Source organism: Eretmochelys imbricata, chromosome 1 (assembly GCF_965152235.1).
Source record: "Eretmochelys imbricata isolate rEreImb1 chromosome 1, rEreImb1.hap1, whole genome shotgun sequence".
Lineage (NCBI taxonomy): Eukaryota > Metazoa > Chordata > Testudines > Cheloniidae > Eretmochelys > Eretmochelys imbricata.
This window is the reverse complement of record NC_135572.1, coordinates 18,853,351-18,871,348: the sequence shown is the minus strand read 5'-3', so window position 1 is coordinate 18,871,348 and position 17,998 is coordinate 18,853,351. Positions and strand designations below refer to the sequence as shown.

The 17,998-nt window shown below is 43.8% G+C and overlaps 1 protein-coding gene across 4 annotated transcripts in view; it reads left to right on the top strand.

Annotated features, from left to right (window-relative positions):
• The window catches only part of TENM4 (teneurin transmembrane protein 4), a 448,178-nt gene that overhangs the window by 36,950 nt on the left and 393,230 nt on the right, over nucleotides 1-17,998 (top strand). Inside the window, exon 3 of one of the 4 annotated variants that reach the window (XM_077842115.1) lies at nucleotides 4,412-4,457. The exons of the other annotated variants lie outside the window; for them this stretch is intronic. Coding sequence (XP_077698241.1) covers nucleotides 4,412-4,457 — 46 coding nt within the window. The remainder of the gene's footprint in view (nucleotides 1-4,411; nucleotides 4,458-17,998) is intronic. 4 annotated transcript variants of the gene reach the window in all.

Sequence of the window (17,998 nt, the reverse complement as noted above, 5' to 3'; positions counted from 1 at the left end):
GAGTTTTGGTCATTGCCCAAACACGGTCACAGCAATTCAGAAGGATGTATGCTGATGGCAGGGAGTCATAAAGCCAGTTGAACTCTAACTGACAAATCCCAGCTGTCATGGAAGATTCACACCTTCCTCTCCTAATGGGCTTTGTCCAGGGGGCAGGACTTGCCTGCAAAAAACCGCTCCCTCATATTCCTCTTGCACGCACACCCAAACACACAACCTCCTTCCAGCTCCCTCTTCTGTTGAGCCCCTGTTCTGTGGTCTAGTTTTATGACGTTACTCTGCCGGCCAAGGCAAAAACCATCATTTTTCTTTCCATGGTGTCATAGATCTGCACAGCACTACAGCTAGTGAAGCTGTATCCGACAGGTTCCCCATACAAAATGGCACCAGCTGTTACAGTACAATACAGATCCGGTGTCTGAAGAATGCATCAAAGAATAGCTGTCGTTTAAAGTGTTTTTTTGTGTTTATAAATTTATTATAAAATATTTATTTATTATAGTAGCATCTTGAACCATTCCCAACCAAGATCGAGGGCTAGGCACTGTACATACACATGGTAAAAGATAATCCCGTCTCCAAAGAATTTACATATAAATAGATAATATGTACAAAGGAAGGATTATTATCTCCATTTTACAGATCGGGAACTGAGGCACAGAGACATTAAGACCCATAGAGAGATCTAGGCGCTCAGCACCTCTGAAAATCAGGGCAATAGTGTCTGAAGTTGGGCGCTTAAAAAATGGACCATCTCAAAATCAGTTTCTATTGTCGAAAACATTAGTGGTACATCTTCTGACTCCAGGACTTGTGCTCCATCCACGTGAGCATATTTGTTCCCATGTAGCATTGGTTACTCCTCATAGCCATGTAGTATTCACTCCAGTACTTAAAGTGAGTTAAGGATTTCCATGCAGGCATAGCAGTCTGCCCATGCACTATGAAATGCAGGCTCAAGGTCTAAATGTGGACCTCTGTTTTCATTTCTAATAAGGCTTTCATCCAGACCATCATTGTTTCATGTACTTCTTGTACTACTTCAATCCAGGCAGACTGTACTATTACATCTATTTGCTTTCAACACTGATGCCTGTTGCTTATTAGTCTAATCTATTTTCCTTAGTAGCAGAGGCTTACTATTTATGCCTAACATTTGCCCTCAGAACTTTTTGACACTGGGTAGGGGATCAAAACAATTAAAACATAATATTCTGCTATATGATAATAATTCCCCTTCGTCAGTGAACATTAGGAAATGGCATTATTGTAAAGACCCAATTACCTTTTTTATGAGCACTGTATATTTGGAAAGTAATAAAACAGAGTTATAAAACCTAGATGGTTAAGAATCTCAGAGATGCTCTGCATTTTAAGAGGGGGGAGAATATTCTTTTAATTGTATCTGAGCTCAGACCGACCAATGATTCGTTAGTTTCAAAGCAATAACATTACCTGTGAGGCAATAAAAGGAAGCAAGGGAAAGTTATATGACAAATGATTCCCAGCAAACACAAGGGACAAGAAGGGAGTGTGGTTAATGGTGAGAGTAGCAGCCTAGGAGTCAGGACTCCTGGAGTCTCTTCCCAGGTTTGCTGCTAATGTGCTGTATGGTCTTGGGCAAATAGCTTCAACTTTTCTATATCTCACTTTACTCATTGTTAAATGGGGTCTAAATACCTACTAAAGGGGTGTTTTGAAGCTTAATTCTTTAATGCTTGCGAAGTCCTTTGAAAGGTTCGGATGAAGGACGCTAGCTAAGCATAAAGTAGAAGAGTTGAAAGCTTGGAGGGCATACACACACAGTATTTTGTTATCGAAAGAAGAAAAATGAAAAACGGCCACATGTGGCGATAGACTGGGAAACATTCCTGTGACTTTATAACAAGGGACTGATCAGCTTTGTTTAACCAGGGCAGACATGACAGGTCTTCAGATAGATTTTGTCTTGGAGCAGTTAGTCAGACATTTGACTTTGAGCCTCATCATGCCCCCAGTGTCTTCAGCAATGGCAGGATCAGATTCTGTATGACCTGTGGTGATGATTGTACGGTGTTTAGCACAACCCTAATCTGAATATCCGTAGCAGCCTTGTATTGCAGTCCTTCCTTGGCAATCACCAGAAACGTAAAACTCTTCCTTGCAGAGACAGTCTACCAATGTAGGATGATCCGAGGAATGGAAAACTTGTCTTATGAAAAGAGACTCAAGGAGCTTGGCTTGTTTAGCCTAACTAAAAGACGGTTGAGGGGAGATACAATCGCGCTCTATAAATATATCAGAGGGATAAATACTGGAGAGGGAGAGGAATTATTTAAGCTCAGTACCAATGTGGACACAAGAACAAATGGATATAAACTGGCCACCAGGAAGTTTAGATTCGAAATTAGACGAAGGTTTCTAACCATCAGAGGAGTGAAGTTTTGGAATAGCCTTCCAAGGGAAGCTGTGGGGGCAAAAGATCTATCTGGCTTTAAGATTAAACTCGATAAGTTTATGGAGGAGATGGTATGATGGGCTAACATGATTTTGGTAATTAACTGATCTTTAAATATTCATGGTAAATAGGCCTAATGGCCTGTGATGGGATGGGATCTGAGTTACCCAGGAAAGAATTTTCTGCATTATCTGGCTGATGAATCTTGCCCATATGCTCAGGGTTTAGCTGATCGCCATATTTGGGGTCGGGAAGGAATTTTTCTCCAGGGCAGATTGGAAGAGGCCCTGGAGGTTTTTCACCTTCCTCTGTAGCATGGGGCACGGGTCACTTGCTGGAGGATTCTCTGCTCCTTGAAGTCTTTAAACCAAGATTTGAGGACTTCAATAGCTCAGACATAGGTGAGGTTTTTCAGGAGTGGGTGGGTGAGATTCTGTGGCCTGCGTTGTGCAGGAGGTCAGACTAGATGATCATAATGGTCCCTTCTGACCTTAGTATCTATGAATCTATGAATGTACAGGCACAGCTGGGAAGCAAAGGGTGAAAAGGAGGGGGCGGGGGGTTGAAAGTTACTTAGTTTGAACAGACTTGCAAAGATACCCGAAATCTTTGCATCTCAAACTTGGAGGCCCCTACATGCATAAATTTAGGCACCATTATTTTCAATTGCGATTGCAGTAGAGAGCATTCAGCCTGGTGCAAGACTTGAAGCCTGAACCAGAGACCATGAACCAAAGTCAGGCCATGTATTAAAGCAAATGCCTATAAGTAAGGCTAAGATTTTGTCATGGTTATTTTTAGTAAAAGTCATGGATAGGTCTCGGGCAATAAAGCAAAATTCACAGAGCCCATGACCTGTCCATGACTTTTACTAAAAATAACCGTACAAGCCACGGGGCAAGGGTGCACAGCCCGGCTCCAGCCCCTGGTGTAAGCCACGGGACAGGGGCACACGGCCCCAGCTGCAGCCTCCGGTATAAGCCGTGGGGCAGGGGCGCACGGCCCAACTCCAGCTCCAGCCACTGACAGCTGAAGCCAAAGAAGACATGGAGGTCCAGTAAAGTCACGGAATCCATGACTGCCATGACCTCTGTAACTAAATCGTAGCCTTACCTCTAAGTTCAGTGTCCAGTACATGAGGTTGGCACAGGTACTACTAGCATTGCTAAAATACACTGAATATGGAAACACATTCCAGCAGGCTAGCATAAGTACACCCCAACCTCGCACAAGAGAAGATGGTTTGACAGAAGTGATGAATAGTGATGTTTGGCTGAAACATCAGGAGAAAGAAAAGGAGGACTTGTGGTACCTTAGAGACTAACAAATTTATTTGAGCATAAGCTTTCGTGAGCTACAGCTCACTTTATCCGATGAAGTGCTTATGCTCAAATAAATTTGTTAGTCTCTAAGGTGCCACAAGTACTCCTTTTCTTTTTGCAAATACAGACTGCCACGGCTGCTACTCTGAAACCTATCAGGAGAAAGGTACAAGGTGGGGGGCAGTAACAAACACGTCATGAAATTCGTAGGGTGATACGTAAGTTGTTTATCACAGATTGTTTGTCTCAGTCTATAAATGTTGGGGTACCTGGCCTTAAACTTTGTCCAGCCTAGGGGGCAGCCTATGGGGCAGCTGCTGACTGAGCTGAGTCCTTGCCAGTGGACACTCATAAGTTAGTGTACCTGTGGACATTATTCCAGGGAGCTAGTAGTGTGTCTTGAGGACAGTAAACCTAGGAGAGTGCCTTCACCACTGAATGGAGTCTGCAGTCTTTCTGGGTAGTATCATCAAGGCTTGCTGAGCCAGCTAGCTGCACAGAGATGGGACAGCACATGGGGAGAGAGCACGGACGCACACCAAACTGACAATAGCAATGCGTGCCCGATGTGATTTAAACTGATCCCCTGGCAACTATTTTCAATTGGCTGATGTCTTTTCAACTGAGTCACCTGTACAGTTTGATGGCACAGTTCAAAATGAAGAGCCTCCCACGTCATTTCACAGTGATGCCCTTGAGTTCGCTTGAGAAGGGTCCAAAGCCAGTGTGTAGACCTACAGATACAGTTGAGTTATGGGACAGTTCTCTTCTCATCCCCAAATGATGAGGGATGTTGCCTCTCTGGATCCATCCAAATCCTGAGAAGTAGTATTCCTTCAGTGTTTCAAAGGGGAAACGCCAAGAGAAATTCATGTCTGAATGAAAGAGTCTCAGTCTGTATTGCACTGAAATTGCACACATGTAGATTTTCAAGGGGACATTGTCAGGTAGGGTAGGCACAAAATTTGATCTTAAATTAAAAAACATATATGTATCTTCCTCCTGCCTTGTGCATCAAGCAGTTAAAATAAGCATTAGAGATCTTTCTGCAGGATCCCCAAAAAACAAAGCAATGTTTAGGCTCTCACTGCTACTAAGCACTATTCCTAGAACTGTGCTGCCATCAATATAAAGAAGTGTTAACTGAATGATCTGTATCTGCTGGATCTGGAAGTTGAGAAGAGGAGGGAACAGATCAAAGAACAACCAAAGGGCTGAGTCTGTCCTCTGTTTTAGGCTCCCAAGTTTAGGGTCTTACAATTTTGGCCACCCAAGAAGTCTGATTTCCATAGACGAGTAGGAAGAAAATAGACTTCTCACTGCCCCTATTTGTGCACAGAGATCCCATTTACATGTGCAGTGTTTCTGGATCTATGAGTTACAATATGTCTGACCCTTAGCTTTGCTGGTGTGTACAATGGGTGCTTCGGTGTCCCCATCAAGTCACGCTGCTTCAGCAGAGAAGCACCCTGCTTTTCTCATCTGTGCTAGTCCAAGACCTGGAAAGAAACTCTTTTAGACTCTTAGGAACTGGTTGCCCTCATTTCCTCAGTCTTAGCCAGGGTTTGGTCAGACATCAGGCATCTTACATATTACTGTGCTGCCTAAGTTGTTTCACAGATATTGGGTCTTCCTTAGGACATGGACTCAGTCCCCAGCTGAGTGCCTCAGGGACACGTGTTGTCCAGTAAACCAGTTAGATCACTTCCTTATACCATCGCAGGCAACAGCCCCCAAAATTCTAATGTTGTGTGCTTGTTTGGTTTTCTAGACACACGATTGCATATGTTCACAGCTGTCTGACCTTACTCATGCTACGGAGTGAACATACCAGCTCTCTTCTTTAACTTGTGTGAGGTTGCAGTAGCTCACTCTAGAATGTCTATTTGGCTCCCTCCAGGATTGCTTTGCAACATGTGTTGGTCAGATTTGGCATAAAGGGGGTCATCATGTTCCTCTGAGACTGCTGCTTGTACCATGGTGCAGAGTTGCAAGGTTCCAGGCTAGTGATATTCCAAATTGTCTAGGGCAGGTCCCATTCAGCGGCATCCCTTTTCATGGCTAAGCTACTAACTTAGTTCCCAGTTCAAGGAAGCACTTGAGCTACTGACGTCCATAGGATTGAAGCAAGTGTTTAAAGTTAAGCATGCGCTTAAAGGCTTTGCAGAATCAGGCCCATGGAGTCCTATCCAGTGAAGAGCTTAGGGCCTCCATCTAACACCAAAGTCGGTGAGAGCAGAGGCCACTCAATACCTTCCAGGATTGAGGCCTTCCAGGGGTGCGGAACTTAGTGTTTTCTGTTTCCAAGCATTCGTGCCCCATGAGTTTCCATTTGAGTTTAGGATTTGATGAAAGCCAAAACCTCAAAGCCACACTCCGCTGGAAGCACCACATTTTGCTCAGTTACATTTTGAAATGAGAGATTGGCCTAAATTTGAACCTATGTGAGTACAGTGGTTCCCATTCAATCATCGTTAGTTTTGAGTTCCATTGACTGTAGGGGAGACTGGGGGAAAGGAGACAGGGAAAAATGAAGAGAAAATCAGCTGAAAATGCATTGTTAAAAACACAAATACAGAGATGGGGTGATAAAAGAAACAGAGTGGGAGAGGGAAAATAATGTAGGGCTTGATCCCGCGCTCAGTGAAGTAAATGGCAACTCAGTGGTGCAGGATCAGGCCTTTAATAAGCAAATATGCGCAGGATTAATATTGTATCTAAAGCAGCTACTTATGCCAGTCTAGCTTTCTGATGACTGTTCTATCCCTACCACCTAGCAGAGGCTAGAAAAAGCACATAGCATCTGATTCTCCCTTGCTTTGCACCGTGGTACTCCTGGGAGAATTCTGCACCAAAAAATTAAAAATTCTACACACAATATTTTAAAATACTGCAAAATACTACATATTTTATTTGTCAAAATGACACAATATAATCATGCTAGTTTCAATTATTTTGGTAATTTATTTCAAAATACCTGTCAGCGACTATGTCTGTATGAATACAGACAACAGAAAAGATTCAAGAAATGTTTTCTGATAAATCAGTTCCTTAGTAGGCATATTAATACAGAACTCTGAGTAATAATTCATTTAAACAACAATACAGAAATATATTTCCATGCCCTACAGAAGCAGTGCCAAGGCTTAGGGGAGTCAGGGATAATAGAGAAGCTGAGGAAGAAGGAAATAATTGCTTGGAAGGAGGCTGGGTATGAACTTGGAGGGTTGTTGTGAGGGGAGAAGTATGGAAGGTTTTTTGGGGGGAGGAGGAGGAGGAGGAAGTGTTAGGGAGCCTTCCCCATGCAGACCCTGGCTGACCCCTAGCCTCTGTCATTCAGTCAGGCATAGCTATCCCTGTCCCCATGTGTCCCTGTACCCCGCCATTTTCCCTGTGTGTCCCTGCACTCCCTCCCCTGTCCCTGGCCCTGTGTCCCCACTCAACCACCTTCCTCTTCCATGTATCCCTGCACCTCCTCCCCTCTGACCCTATGTGTCCCTGAACTCCATCTCCTATTCAGCTCCCATCCCAGTCTGCCCCCCACTAGCCTATCTGAACCCCAGTCTGTGAACCCCCAGCAGCCCGATGTGCCCCCCACTGTCCATCCCCCCATATCCCATGCCTCCTCCTCTGGCCCCACAGGCAGAGCGCTGTGAGGAACACAGCCTCTTCTCTTCTCTATCCACAGCTGCAGCTTTCCCGTCTGGGAGTGGCAGTTCTCTGTACTGGTGCCACAGCAGCCCTAGAGGGCAAAAGGTGTAACTGCAGCACTTCTTGACAGAATGTATTTTCTGCTGAGAAAAAAAAATTCTGCACGACACATGAATTCTGCAGGGCCAGGAGAGCAGAATTCCCCCAGGAGTACCCTTGGGTAGCCATTTATACTCGTGTGAAGTGAATACAAAGTGGGCATCAAGAGGTACTAGTCTGATAAAGCAGCATTTTAGTGCTGCTTGCACTCACTTTGCATTAATGTAAATGACTGCACAAGGTCTAAGGTAATGGAGAATCAAGCCCGTCTCTCTCTCTCTCTCTCTCTCTCTCTCTCCTGTCTCTCTGTAATTGAATCCCTGGAAAGTCCATGTGCTATTTCAATTCATACCAGCTGAGAGTCTGGCCTATGGGTTTAAATTACAGAGGAAAAAAGTGTTCATGAACTGAGACTTGTTTTGTAGATCAACAAAAAAAAAATGTTTGGCAGGTTTGCAGAACCTCAAAATCCATGAGGTTGAACCTTGAGATGAAACCAGATGAAACCACCAAACTTCGAATGCTTTGCACCCAAAGCCACAGATACTGTGAGAACAGATTTGTTCCAGATTCAGCCCAGGTTCTCAAATCTCAGTGAAATCTTTGGCAGTCATGGTCTGAGTTTGGGGTATGTAACTAAATTTTCTCTAAACTCCTCTAGTAATCCACATTATTTGCATTGTTTGGGTGAGGTTTCCTAGAGGCAGAAATAAGTTTTAAAAGCTTCAGAGCCAGAGCGCTGGAGCCTGTGTTTGTTCTGCAGGGCACCCGTATCCCCCCATTTCGTTGCAAGGAGTATCTGCAAGCTTGGAAATCATACAGTTGGTTTTGATTAAGTTGATAAGAGAATCTGTACACTTACTATTTCCAGGGTCTGTGATCTTCAAACTGCTGGCACCCTTCTAAATCTGAGCTTTCTAGTCAGATCTCTCTGTTGAAAAAATGCTGGAGCAATAGCGCTGTTGCTTTCATCCCTTGTTACTAGGTAAAGTAGGGGTGGCTCCATGAAATATTTTAATGGATGTGTAGATGGGATATAATCCTTGGAGAGTGTCAGTCTCTGCAGTTGTATGACCCCATCACAGCCCTACATTGTTACATTGTTTCCTGGTTAACTTTCCACTGAAATGTCAACTGCCTATGTATTTTACTTCACTTCCCATTCTAATCTATAACATAGCGGTGTTGTGTGCTATTAAACAGGTGCTGTTTTCTACTCATAAAGTGTTGGTGGACAGTGAAGTGTTTCCTACGTGTTCCTGACCTATCTTACTAAGGTGTTGTGAAGTATTAGGTAGAGTATGGAAAGCACTATAAGATCTAAGGCCCTATAGCATATCTCTCAGCCGGCCAAGGCCCCAAAGTGGGATGAAGTGTATGACTGAAAATGTGGGGCCCAAAAAATTAGTCACGAAGGAAAATTATAATGCTGTGGGATTCATTCCTTTAGTGTAAACAGCTTTCTGTAACCCCACAATTATGCATTTCTGCATGGATTTCAACGATAAAGGAGAAGTTAAACCTAGTGTGTGGAACACAGGAGAGCTATGCCTTTTAGAAGTACCAAATATTTTTTATTATTATGAATGGGATTGTGGTTTTATATACACTAGCTTTATGCTTCTAATCCTTCACTAAATGAGAAAATTTCCAACATACCAGAGGTTCTTCCTGGTCATTTAGTGTTTTCTGGCCTGTTAATTTTTGTTTTGTTTAAAATATTCATTATCTCATCACCAACAGAGTACGCTGAGAGTTGTTGAGAGCAAATTCTATGAAGTTGCCTAACATCAGAGGCTTTGAAAAGTTGAAGGCTTGTGGAAAACAAAATGAGAGCTACTATGGAGGGGGGCAGGGAGCAAATGCTGACCCAGAATTATTTGCACTGTTATTCTGACAATTCACATGTACTCAGGTACTGTATTCCAAATGCCCTGGCTTTTACGTAAAACTGTATGCAATGTGACAGCAGTAAGAAATGCTGCTGTACAAGAATGCAGTCTATTTGTGTATGTCTTTCACTACTGGGGGAAGTGATATCTCTGTATAGTTGAAGGGATTTTGTTTTCATAGAATCATAGGACTGGATGGGACCTCGAGAAGTCATCTAGTCCAGTCCCCTGCACTCATGGCAGGACTAACTATTATCTAGAACATCCCTGAGAGGTGTTTGTCTAACCTGCTCTTAAAAATCTCCAATGATGGAGATTCCACAACCTCCCTAGGTAGGTTGACAAATGACAAAGTTGATTTCATCTAAATGCATATTGAAAATTCATCTTATTGGATATGTAAGATGGTAAATTTGCTAAGCTTTGTTCAGCCTTGCCTGGGGGAAGCTTTCTCCCAGCTTTTTGTTTCTTTGTTTGTTTTGTTCTGAAGCTTAACATAAAATTGTTTTCCAGTCTCAGTGCTCTTTTCTAGAGGTGAACTGATGAGGTAGTGTTCTTATCTTAATCTAGGCTAGATTTATGGTAAGGAGTTTGTTTAGAAGCTGAATCAGGGTTAGGTGTTGGGTTTGGTTCAGGTTTGATGGCCCCGGAGTCTTGCAAGTGGTTCTCACAAGATTATTGCCTTCTGCTCAAGAGTCATAGAGTTTAAGGCCAGAAGGAACCACCAGATCATCTAGTCTGACCTCCTGTATATCACAGGCTACCAACCCCATCCAGCACCCACATACTAAACTGAACAACTGAAGAGATCTCAGCCACCTCTGAACCAGAACTGGGAAGCATGCCCTTTCCAGTTCTGGATCTGACTTAGACCCAAAACTGTAAAGTTGGATTCAAATCCGAAGATTCATCTCCCAAAATAGAAAGTGATTTTGGCCCATCTCTCGTACTCAGATTCAGCACCCTAAAGTAAATCCAATCTTGCCATTCTTGAGATTTGGAAATTTTAAAATTCTGACCCAGTTCTAATTTCTGTTCACCTCTTTTTCACTACCAAGACTCTCCCCCCCCACCTTAGTGTTTCCTGGTTTAGACTCTGAGCTCCTCATTGGTCCTTCATCCAGGAACCTGCCTTGTGAAGCTATCACTTATTAGCTCCCACTCTGCCTGGATCAGGAGGGAATTTTATTTACTAGTTAAAACTTGGAACTGGGAGTCAAGAATTATGGGGTCTTTCCCTCGCTTTGCCACTGATTCGCAGTGTGACCGTGGCAAAGCACATAGTCCATCTGTATCTTGGTTTCACTGTCTGTAACATGTGGACAAGAAGACTGAACTAATTGTCTCACAGGGTTGTTGTGAGATTGAATTCATGAGCCTGTTTGTAAAGTTCTCTGGAAGATGCAAAGGACGGGCTGCTGCATGCAGTCACAGAGCCTGCCTGCATTCTCGCTTTGGCTATCTCTATTGCTCACTTTAAAAAATCCAACAACACAGAGCAAGACCAGAATTCAATCCCGAGTAGAGAAAATAAACTGCTTTTCCCTGTCACCACACAAGGTGACAGGTGAGGCAGATGGTGAATGATGGGTGGGCAAGTCAGGTCACCTCTTCAGCAAAACGTGACAAAGTGATTGTGGGGGATGACAGAGTAACTGAACATGCACTTTGTCATTTCATCTGCCACTGACAACGAAACCCAAGGCACCAGAATTAATAGCAATTACCACATCTTAGACGCAAACTCTTTGCTATCCCTGCACTTTGCTTTTCCATTTCTCCTTCTGAGAGTTCATTTAAATGTCTGTGAGGCAATCAGCATTTCTCCTCAGTCCCAAAGAGAAGAGATTGGGTTCAAATTTCAGTAGTCACTCTTCTCTGTTCAAAGCTTTTTGGGTTTTTTTTTCTTCCCCCAGCTGTTTTTATTTCGTTTCCCCACAAACCAATAGATTGATCTTTGTGTTGATGCCACCCTGAAAGTGGGGGGAAAAGAGACTGTGACTTGAACCAAAGAACCTTGCTGCCTGTAGCCCATCAGTCCATACCCTGGTCACTTTGGTGTAGCACAAAAAGAGGAGCAGAAGGGATCATTACCTGAAACTGCAGTTGTGTGCCGGTTAGAGTCACGCCAGTTTCATTTCCCCTGGCAATATTCTAAGCCATTAAGATAATTTGGACTCTGTCCAGCCATCAGTTGGCACTGTGAGAATGCTGATTGCTGTCAACTGAAGCATTACTATAAGATAAAAAAGCATTACAAGAATCAATGCATTTAAACTTGATTTTTTGTACTAGAAACAAGGCTCTGATATGTGGCAAATAGAATCCTTTGCACTAATCCATTTCTACGTGGCCAATGCTCAGAATGGCACTGTGGACCTTTCATTGTCTTCTATATGTTGCTTTACTATTGCTTTCTGCTTTCTTATATGGATCCATAATGGTCCCTTCTGGCCTTTAAAATCTATGAATCTGTGCCCTTCTTCTTCCCAGAGTCTTCCGGAACACGGGCTTCTCGTGAGAGTAAGGGGGAAATGAGCATAGTATAAATGCCTCAGTTAGAGTAGATAAGCAGATGTCTGGATAAAGAGATGGAGTCTGCACTCCGTGGGCCATTTATAGTTGTAGTCTGTTCTGATGGTCCAGGGCATTTCTATAGTATTAGTCAAGACATGACTGTACCTGGAGCTGTGTAGATGCACAAGGTGATAGAATACAAGGAAGCTCCATTCTCTCTTACCTGGCTGCCTGGGACCCACCATAACATGGTGCTCAAGGGAAGTGCAAATGCCATCTCTTGCCTCTCCAAATTAGGCAGGAAGTGGGCATGGGCATAATTTGGGTGTGGTACAGGGGGGTATTGCCTCCCCAAACTGCAGAGCTCAGACAGGCGTGGAATTTGCTCTCCCGCCACATGCAGCCCCATTGGCCTTACTGGAGCAGCCCCCCCCAACCCAAGTATAGAAATCAAACTGTGCCTATGGAAGTGGATGGGGCCCTGTCCACCGTAATCAGTGAGATGGATGGAGGTAGAGGATCATGGGTGCTGCATGCCCTTCAAAGGCAATGGAGCAGTTGTGTTCCCCTTCCTCTTATCAAAGCCCTGCAAAGATGCCTCCCAGAGCTCCCACTGTGCCGCAGTACCATCTTCAGTACAGGACTCTTCCTTAAAGGCACAGAGGAGCAGACCATAGTCTGATTTAGGAGTTAAATAAGTGGATCCCAGCATGCCCACATAACAGAGAACTAGCTGCTGGAAGAGTGGGAGGGATGAAAGGAACACAGAAAGAGGTGGTTTTAGCTTGTAATTGCAGAGCTCAACAGTTCTTTATGGCTTGTACAGCACCTGGCACGTCAGAAGAAACAAATAATAGTCAGTTTACAGACACCTGAAATTGCTTTTTTGATAGAATTACAGCATTAGTAGGTGGGAGAAGAGCAATAGGTGCTCAAAACCTTGTAGGGTCAGTTCCTGAGGACCCAATCCTTCTCCCCTTGTAGTTTGTCAAAACACCTGTTGAGGTCACTGGGAGCAGGTTCAGGATCTGAGGCTCTCATCGATTCAGAGAAATGATTATTAGGGCCCAATTTTCAAACTTTAGTGACTTAGGTTGGGCACCCAGAACCGCATTTAGGTTTCTAAAATATTGCTGATTCAGGTGCCCGCCTAGAGATTTTGGTCTGAGTTTCAACACTGAGGTTTGAAATATGGGGCATTCTTTGTGTAGACCACTTAACCCTCTGTGCAAATCCATGTGCATTTACAGCTCTCGATACATAATGATCGAGGCCATTGGACCATGGCAGTGCAACATCTCTCTTCCTGAGTCCTCTTTCTCCTACTCCAGTTTCAGGGACGACCCATGCACCACCACTGTTCAGAACTCTACTTCCCTGTTCCAGCAGGAGAGCGTCCCTGAGTACTCTACCAGTTTCTAAGGTCCAAGCCTCGCCCCCATCATTGAAAAGCAAACCTGGATTGCCTGCTTTGGTGCCAGATAACAGGTTCTTTTGAGGGGGAAATGAGTTAATGCACACAGAAAGTAACACAGATTGCCTGTCATTTTATTTAGGCTTGTTGTGTTTCAGTTGCCCTGAGGCGAAAACCGAACAGAAATCTTCAAACTTCTGCTCCATTAGAGGAAAGAAAAGGCAAAGCACTTTTTTTCCCCATTTTTTTTTAAACTGGCATCAACTAGTTTGTGGTTGTTAATTAAGAAATGATCCCAGAGAAAGCTGCTGCTGCCACTCTAATAAATCATTCATTAACAGTGCATTTCAGTGGGATTGTTGTATCCAAATACTGTATTCAGCTGTTTAAGAAGCTTTTAATATATCTGAGGAGAAAAGCAGTTAAGAATCCAGTCATTACCTGGTGTTTAATGAGCCAGGGCATAAGGAGCTACAAGCAATATTTATGGTGTTTGTTTCTGCAAATGTGGATTGTTTTAAGGGTGTAAGTGTGTGCAATAGTGTGGTGACGGGTGCTATCTAAGAACTTAGATGGATATGCAGGCACATACAATCATAGAGTTGTAGAACTGGAGATACCTTGAGAAGTCATCTAGTCCAGTCCCTGGCACTTATGGCAGGACTAAGTATTATCTAGACCAGGGTGGCCAACCTGAGCCTGAAGAGGAGCCAGAATATACCAGTGTACATTGCCAAAGAGCCGCAGTAATATGTCAGCAGCCCCTCAGTAGCCCTCCCCACCACACCATTCCCATCGCCTCCCACCCACCAGCAGCCCCACTGATCAGCGCCTCCCCCTCCCTCCCCACATCTCCCCATCAACTGTTTTGTGGCGTGCAGGAGGGTCTGGGGGGGAGGGGGAAGAGCGAGGGCATGGCAGACTCAGGGGAGAGGGTGGGAAGGGGTGGAGCGGGGGCAGGGCCTGTGGCAGAGCCAGGGGTTGAACAGTGAGCACCCATCACCCCCCCCCCCCCGGCACATTGGAAAGTTGGCGCCTGCAGCTTCAGCCCCGGAGTCGGTACCTAGACCAGGAGCCGCCTATTAACTTCTGAAGAGCCACACGTGGCTCCGGAGCCCCAGGTTGGCCACCCCGATCTAGACCATCCCCAAACCTGCTCTTAAAAATCCCCAATGATGGAGATTCCACAACCTCCCTAGGCGATTTATTCCAGAGCTTGACCACCCTGACAGTTAGGAAGTTTTTTCACAGGGGTGTTATGAGGATAAATCCCTTAATGTTTATGAGGCGATCAGATACTGTGAGGATGAGCCCACCTTCTGAACAAAACTGAAGCTTTTCAGGCTCTCCTATGACTTACCTAACACTCAGTCTGTTTAGACATTTTGTGTGCGTGTCCGTGCTGTGTTTTAAAACCTGCAGCAGCGAGTCTCACAGCCTGGGTCTGCAGACTTTGGCTCTGAGACTTGCTGACATGGGTTTTAAAACACAGAGCAGACATACTCATAGTGGCTTCCTCCATGTCTGTGTTATCAGTTTTCCAGTGCACTACCCATTTCTTGAAAGAATGCAGTTAGAATTTGCCCTCCTTTGTCTTGTACGTGATTCAATAGCTCGTCTCACCTAATGCATCTTTATTCCAAGAGGCCAGATTTCTTGAGCTGTATTCTGGGATTACTGAATAAAACGTGTGTCTTTGCAAAACCTTTTACAGTCTCTCCTAGCCTTATGAAACACACATGCCAGCATTCCTATTATTAGCACCAAAGTTACTATCATCTGAAGCATTCCTGTCCACGTTTACAGTAATGGCTATCATGGCATTCTCTAATCTCCTTTACCCCTTACTGCTGATGCTGCCTTTCTTTTGATTAATGCAGGTAGTCATATGATTCTTTTTTTCTTAAATGCTGGACTGCACCATGATGTTTTCTTAATTCTTGAGTAGTTTGCCTCTCAAGAGACTTAAAAGCATAACACTGTTACAAAGAGAGGATCAAAGTATTATCCCAGCATCCTGGTTGGGGTAGCCATTTCAACCCACTTGAAAACAGAGAAAATAAGCTGTCTGTGATCGGATCTTACCTACTTTGGGGCCTATTCTTTTACACATATAATCTTTTAATAGTATTAGCCAGGCACTTATGTCCTTTTTTATTAAACTATTAATTCTATATTTGTTTTTATTGTGTATTTTAATTGATGCCAAGGTTAGGCATTCATGAACAACAAGGATTTCAGAGCAAGTTGGACCCTGTCCTGTTGATGATAAAAAGGCTTACATAACTTACAAAAATTAAGTCAGACTCTTTAAATAAACTTTTATTTCTTCTTTCAAGGGCCAAATTTTGGTGCCATTTGGACATCAGTGGGAGTTTAGTCATTGGCTTTAGTGGCACCTGTAGACTGATGGGTATCCTATGAAATGTGTACATTTTTAAGATGTAAATTTGATATCCCTTCATAGAATCATAGAATATCAGGGTTGGAAGGGACCTCAGGAGGTCATCTAGTCCAACCCCCTGCTCAAAAGCAGGACCAATCCCCCATTAAATCATCCCAGCCAGGGCTTTGTCAAGCCTGACCTTAAAAACTTCTAAGGAAGGAGATTCCACCACCTCCCTAGGCAACGCATTCCAGTGTTTCACCACCCTCCTAGTGAAAAAGTTTTTCCTAATATCCAACCTAAACCTGCCCCACTGCAACTTGAGACCATTACTCCTTGTCCTGTCCTCTTCCACTACTGAGAATAGTCTAGAACCATCCTCTCTGGAACCACCTCTCAGGTAGTTGAATGCAGCTATCAAATCCCCCCTCATTCTTCTCTTCCGCAGACTAAACAATCCCAGTTCCCTCAGCCTCTCCTCATAACTCATGTGTTCCAGACCCCTAATCATTTTTGTTGCCCTTCGCTGGGCTCTCTCCAATTTATCCACATCCTTCTTGTAGTGTGGGGCCCAAAACTGGACACAGTACTCCAGATGAGGCCTCACCAATGTCGAATAGAGGGGGACGATCACGTCCCTCGATCTGCTCGCTATGCCCCTACTTATACATCCCAAAATGCCATTGGCCTTCTTGGCAACAAGGGCACACTGTTTACTCATATCCAGCTTCTCGTCCACTGTCACCCCTAGGTCCTTTTCCGCAGAACTGCTGCCTAGCCATTCGGTCCCTAGTCTGTAGCTGTAGCTGTGTGTAGTCTTCTTAATACAGGGCAGCTTTCACACTTTCATATATGCAACTAACTTCATTGTGTGAGAAGAATAAACTTCTTTTCCACACAGAAGTAATATATTTCTCTTGCTAAACTAGAATCCCCAGACCAGAACTTCAAAGCAGAGTTAAAGCTGAGAATATATTGCCCTTAATAAAAAATTCTCATGGTAATAGAATAAAGCAACACTCCCCACTAAATACTTGAAATCTGGAAATTTACAACAAAGGTTCCAATACTACTTTAATTCTGTCCTGGTATCCTCGCTTACCCTTCAGTTATAGGCAAGAGACTTTCTCTGGGTCTAGTCGTATCTGAATTTCCGATACTGGTCACTGATCCCACCATTTGCATACTGGCCAGTGAACCACCAACTGCTGTTTACTTAGACATATAACTCAAAAATATGCTATTAGAATTGCTTGCCTCTAAATTCTACTCTGGCCTCTGATAAATTGTGATGAATTTCAGGCTAAGGGGATGCTTTGTATATTATGGATTTTAAATGGAAGTTTTATATGAAGCTGCCAATTTAGCTTTAAATAGAAACTGTCTTTCAGCCTTGACAGTGGAATCGGTACCGTGGCTCCTTAAAATAGCAATGTGGTATCCTACCTGGAAAGCACCAAAGAGCCAGCAGGTGTGAGTAGCTCTCAATACCTGCCTATCAACTAGGAGTGCAATCAAACTCACAGTCTAGAGGTGAAAGGTTTTGTATCACATGAATAATCCCATCTGGTCCCTGGGTCCTGTTGTGTAGGACAGTATCCACTTCAATTGTAAATAAAGGAGTTTTGGCCAATCTGCTTTTATAAAAGGTTGGAGTGGGGATGAGGGGGAAGAGAAGAAACCCAGCAAATAATTTAACAGAGAGAACTGGAGAAAGAGGCCCATGCCAGATCCTCAGATGATCCATGTAGCTCTGTTAATGTCAATGAAATGGCACCAATTTTTGCCAGCTGAGAATCTGACCCTCAAACATAGCAGATGAATTGGTCACTCTAATCAGAAAGCCTGCCATACTGTTTCTGAGGTGGAGCTAGGGAGAATGATCAGTCCATTTTTCCATCCCATAGAACACGGCTGACACTTTGGAGACTGAAGCAGACCTTAGCTCTCAGAAAAGACAAACTGCTGTCTCATTCCTCGGAAGGAAACTTCATGAAGTATTATGAAAAAATAAGTAAAAACTGTGTGAATAACCCAACAGCAGGATAAAATAGACATCTCTCAGCCTTCACCGTACAGTCTAACTGCCATCTTACACACTGCTTTCCTTGCATGGCCAGATAACATCTTATCGGAGATGGAGCATGATGTTGGGAGAGAAGTGGATCAGAGCAATAAAACAGTGGTGGGCATTGTTGCTTTACTTTGTCTATTGTTTAGACGAGAGGTAGCACAGAAGCTTGTAATTACTGAAGTAGATAAGGAAGGAATTTTGCCATC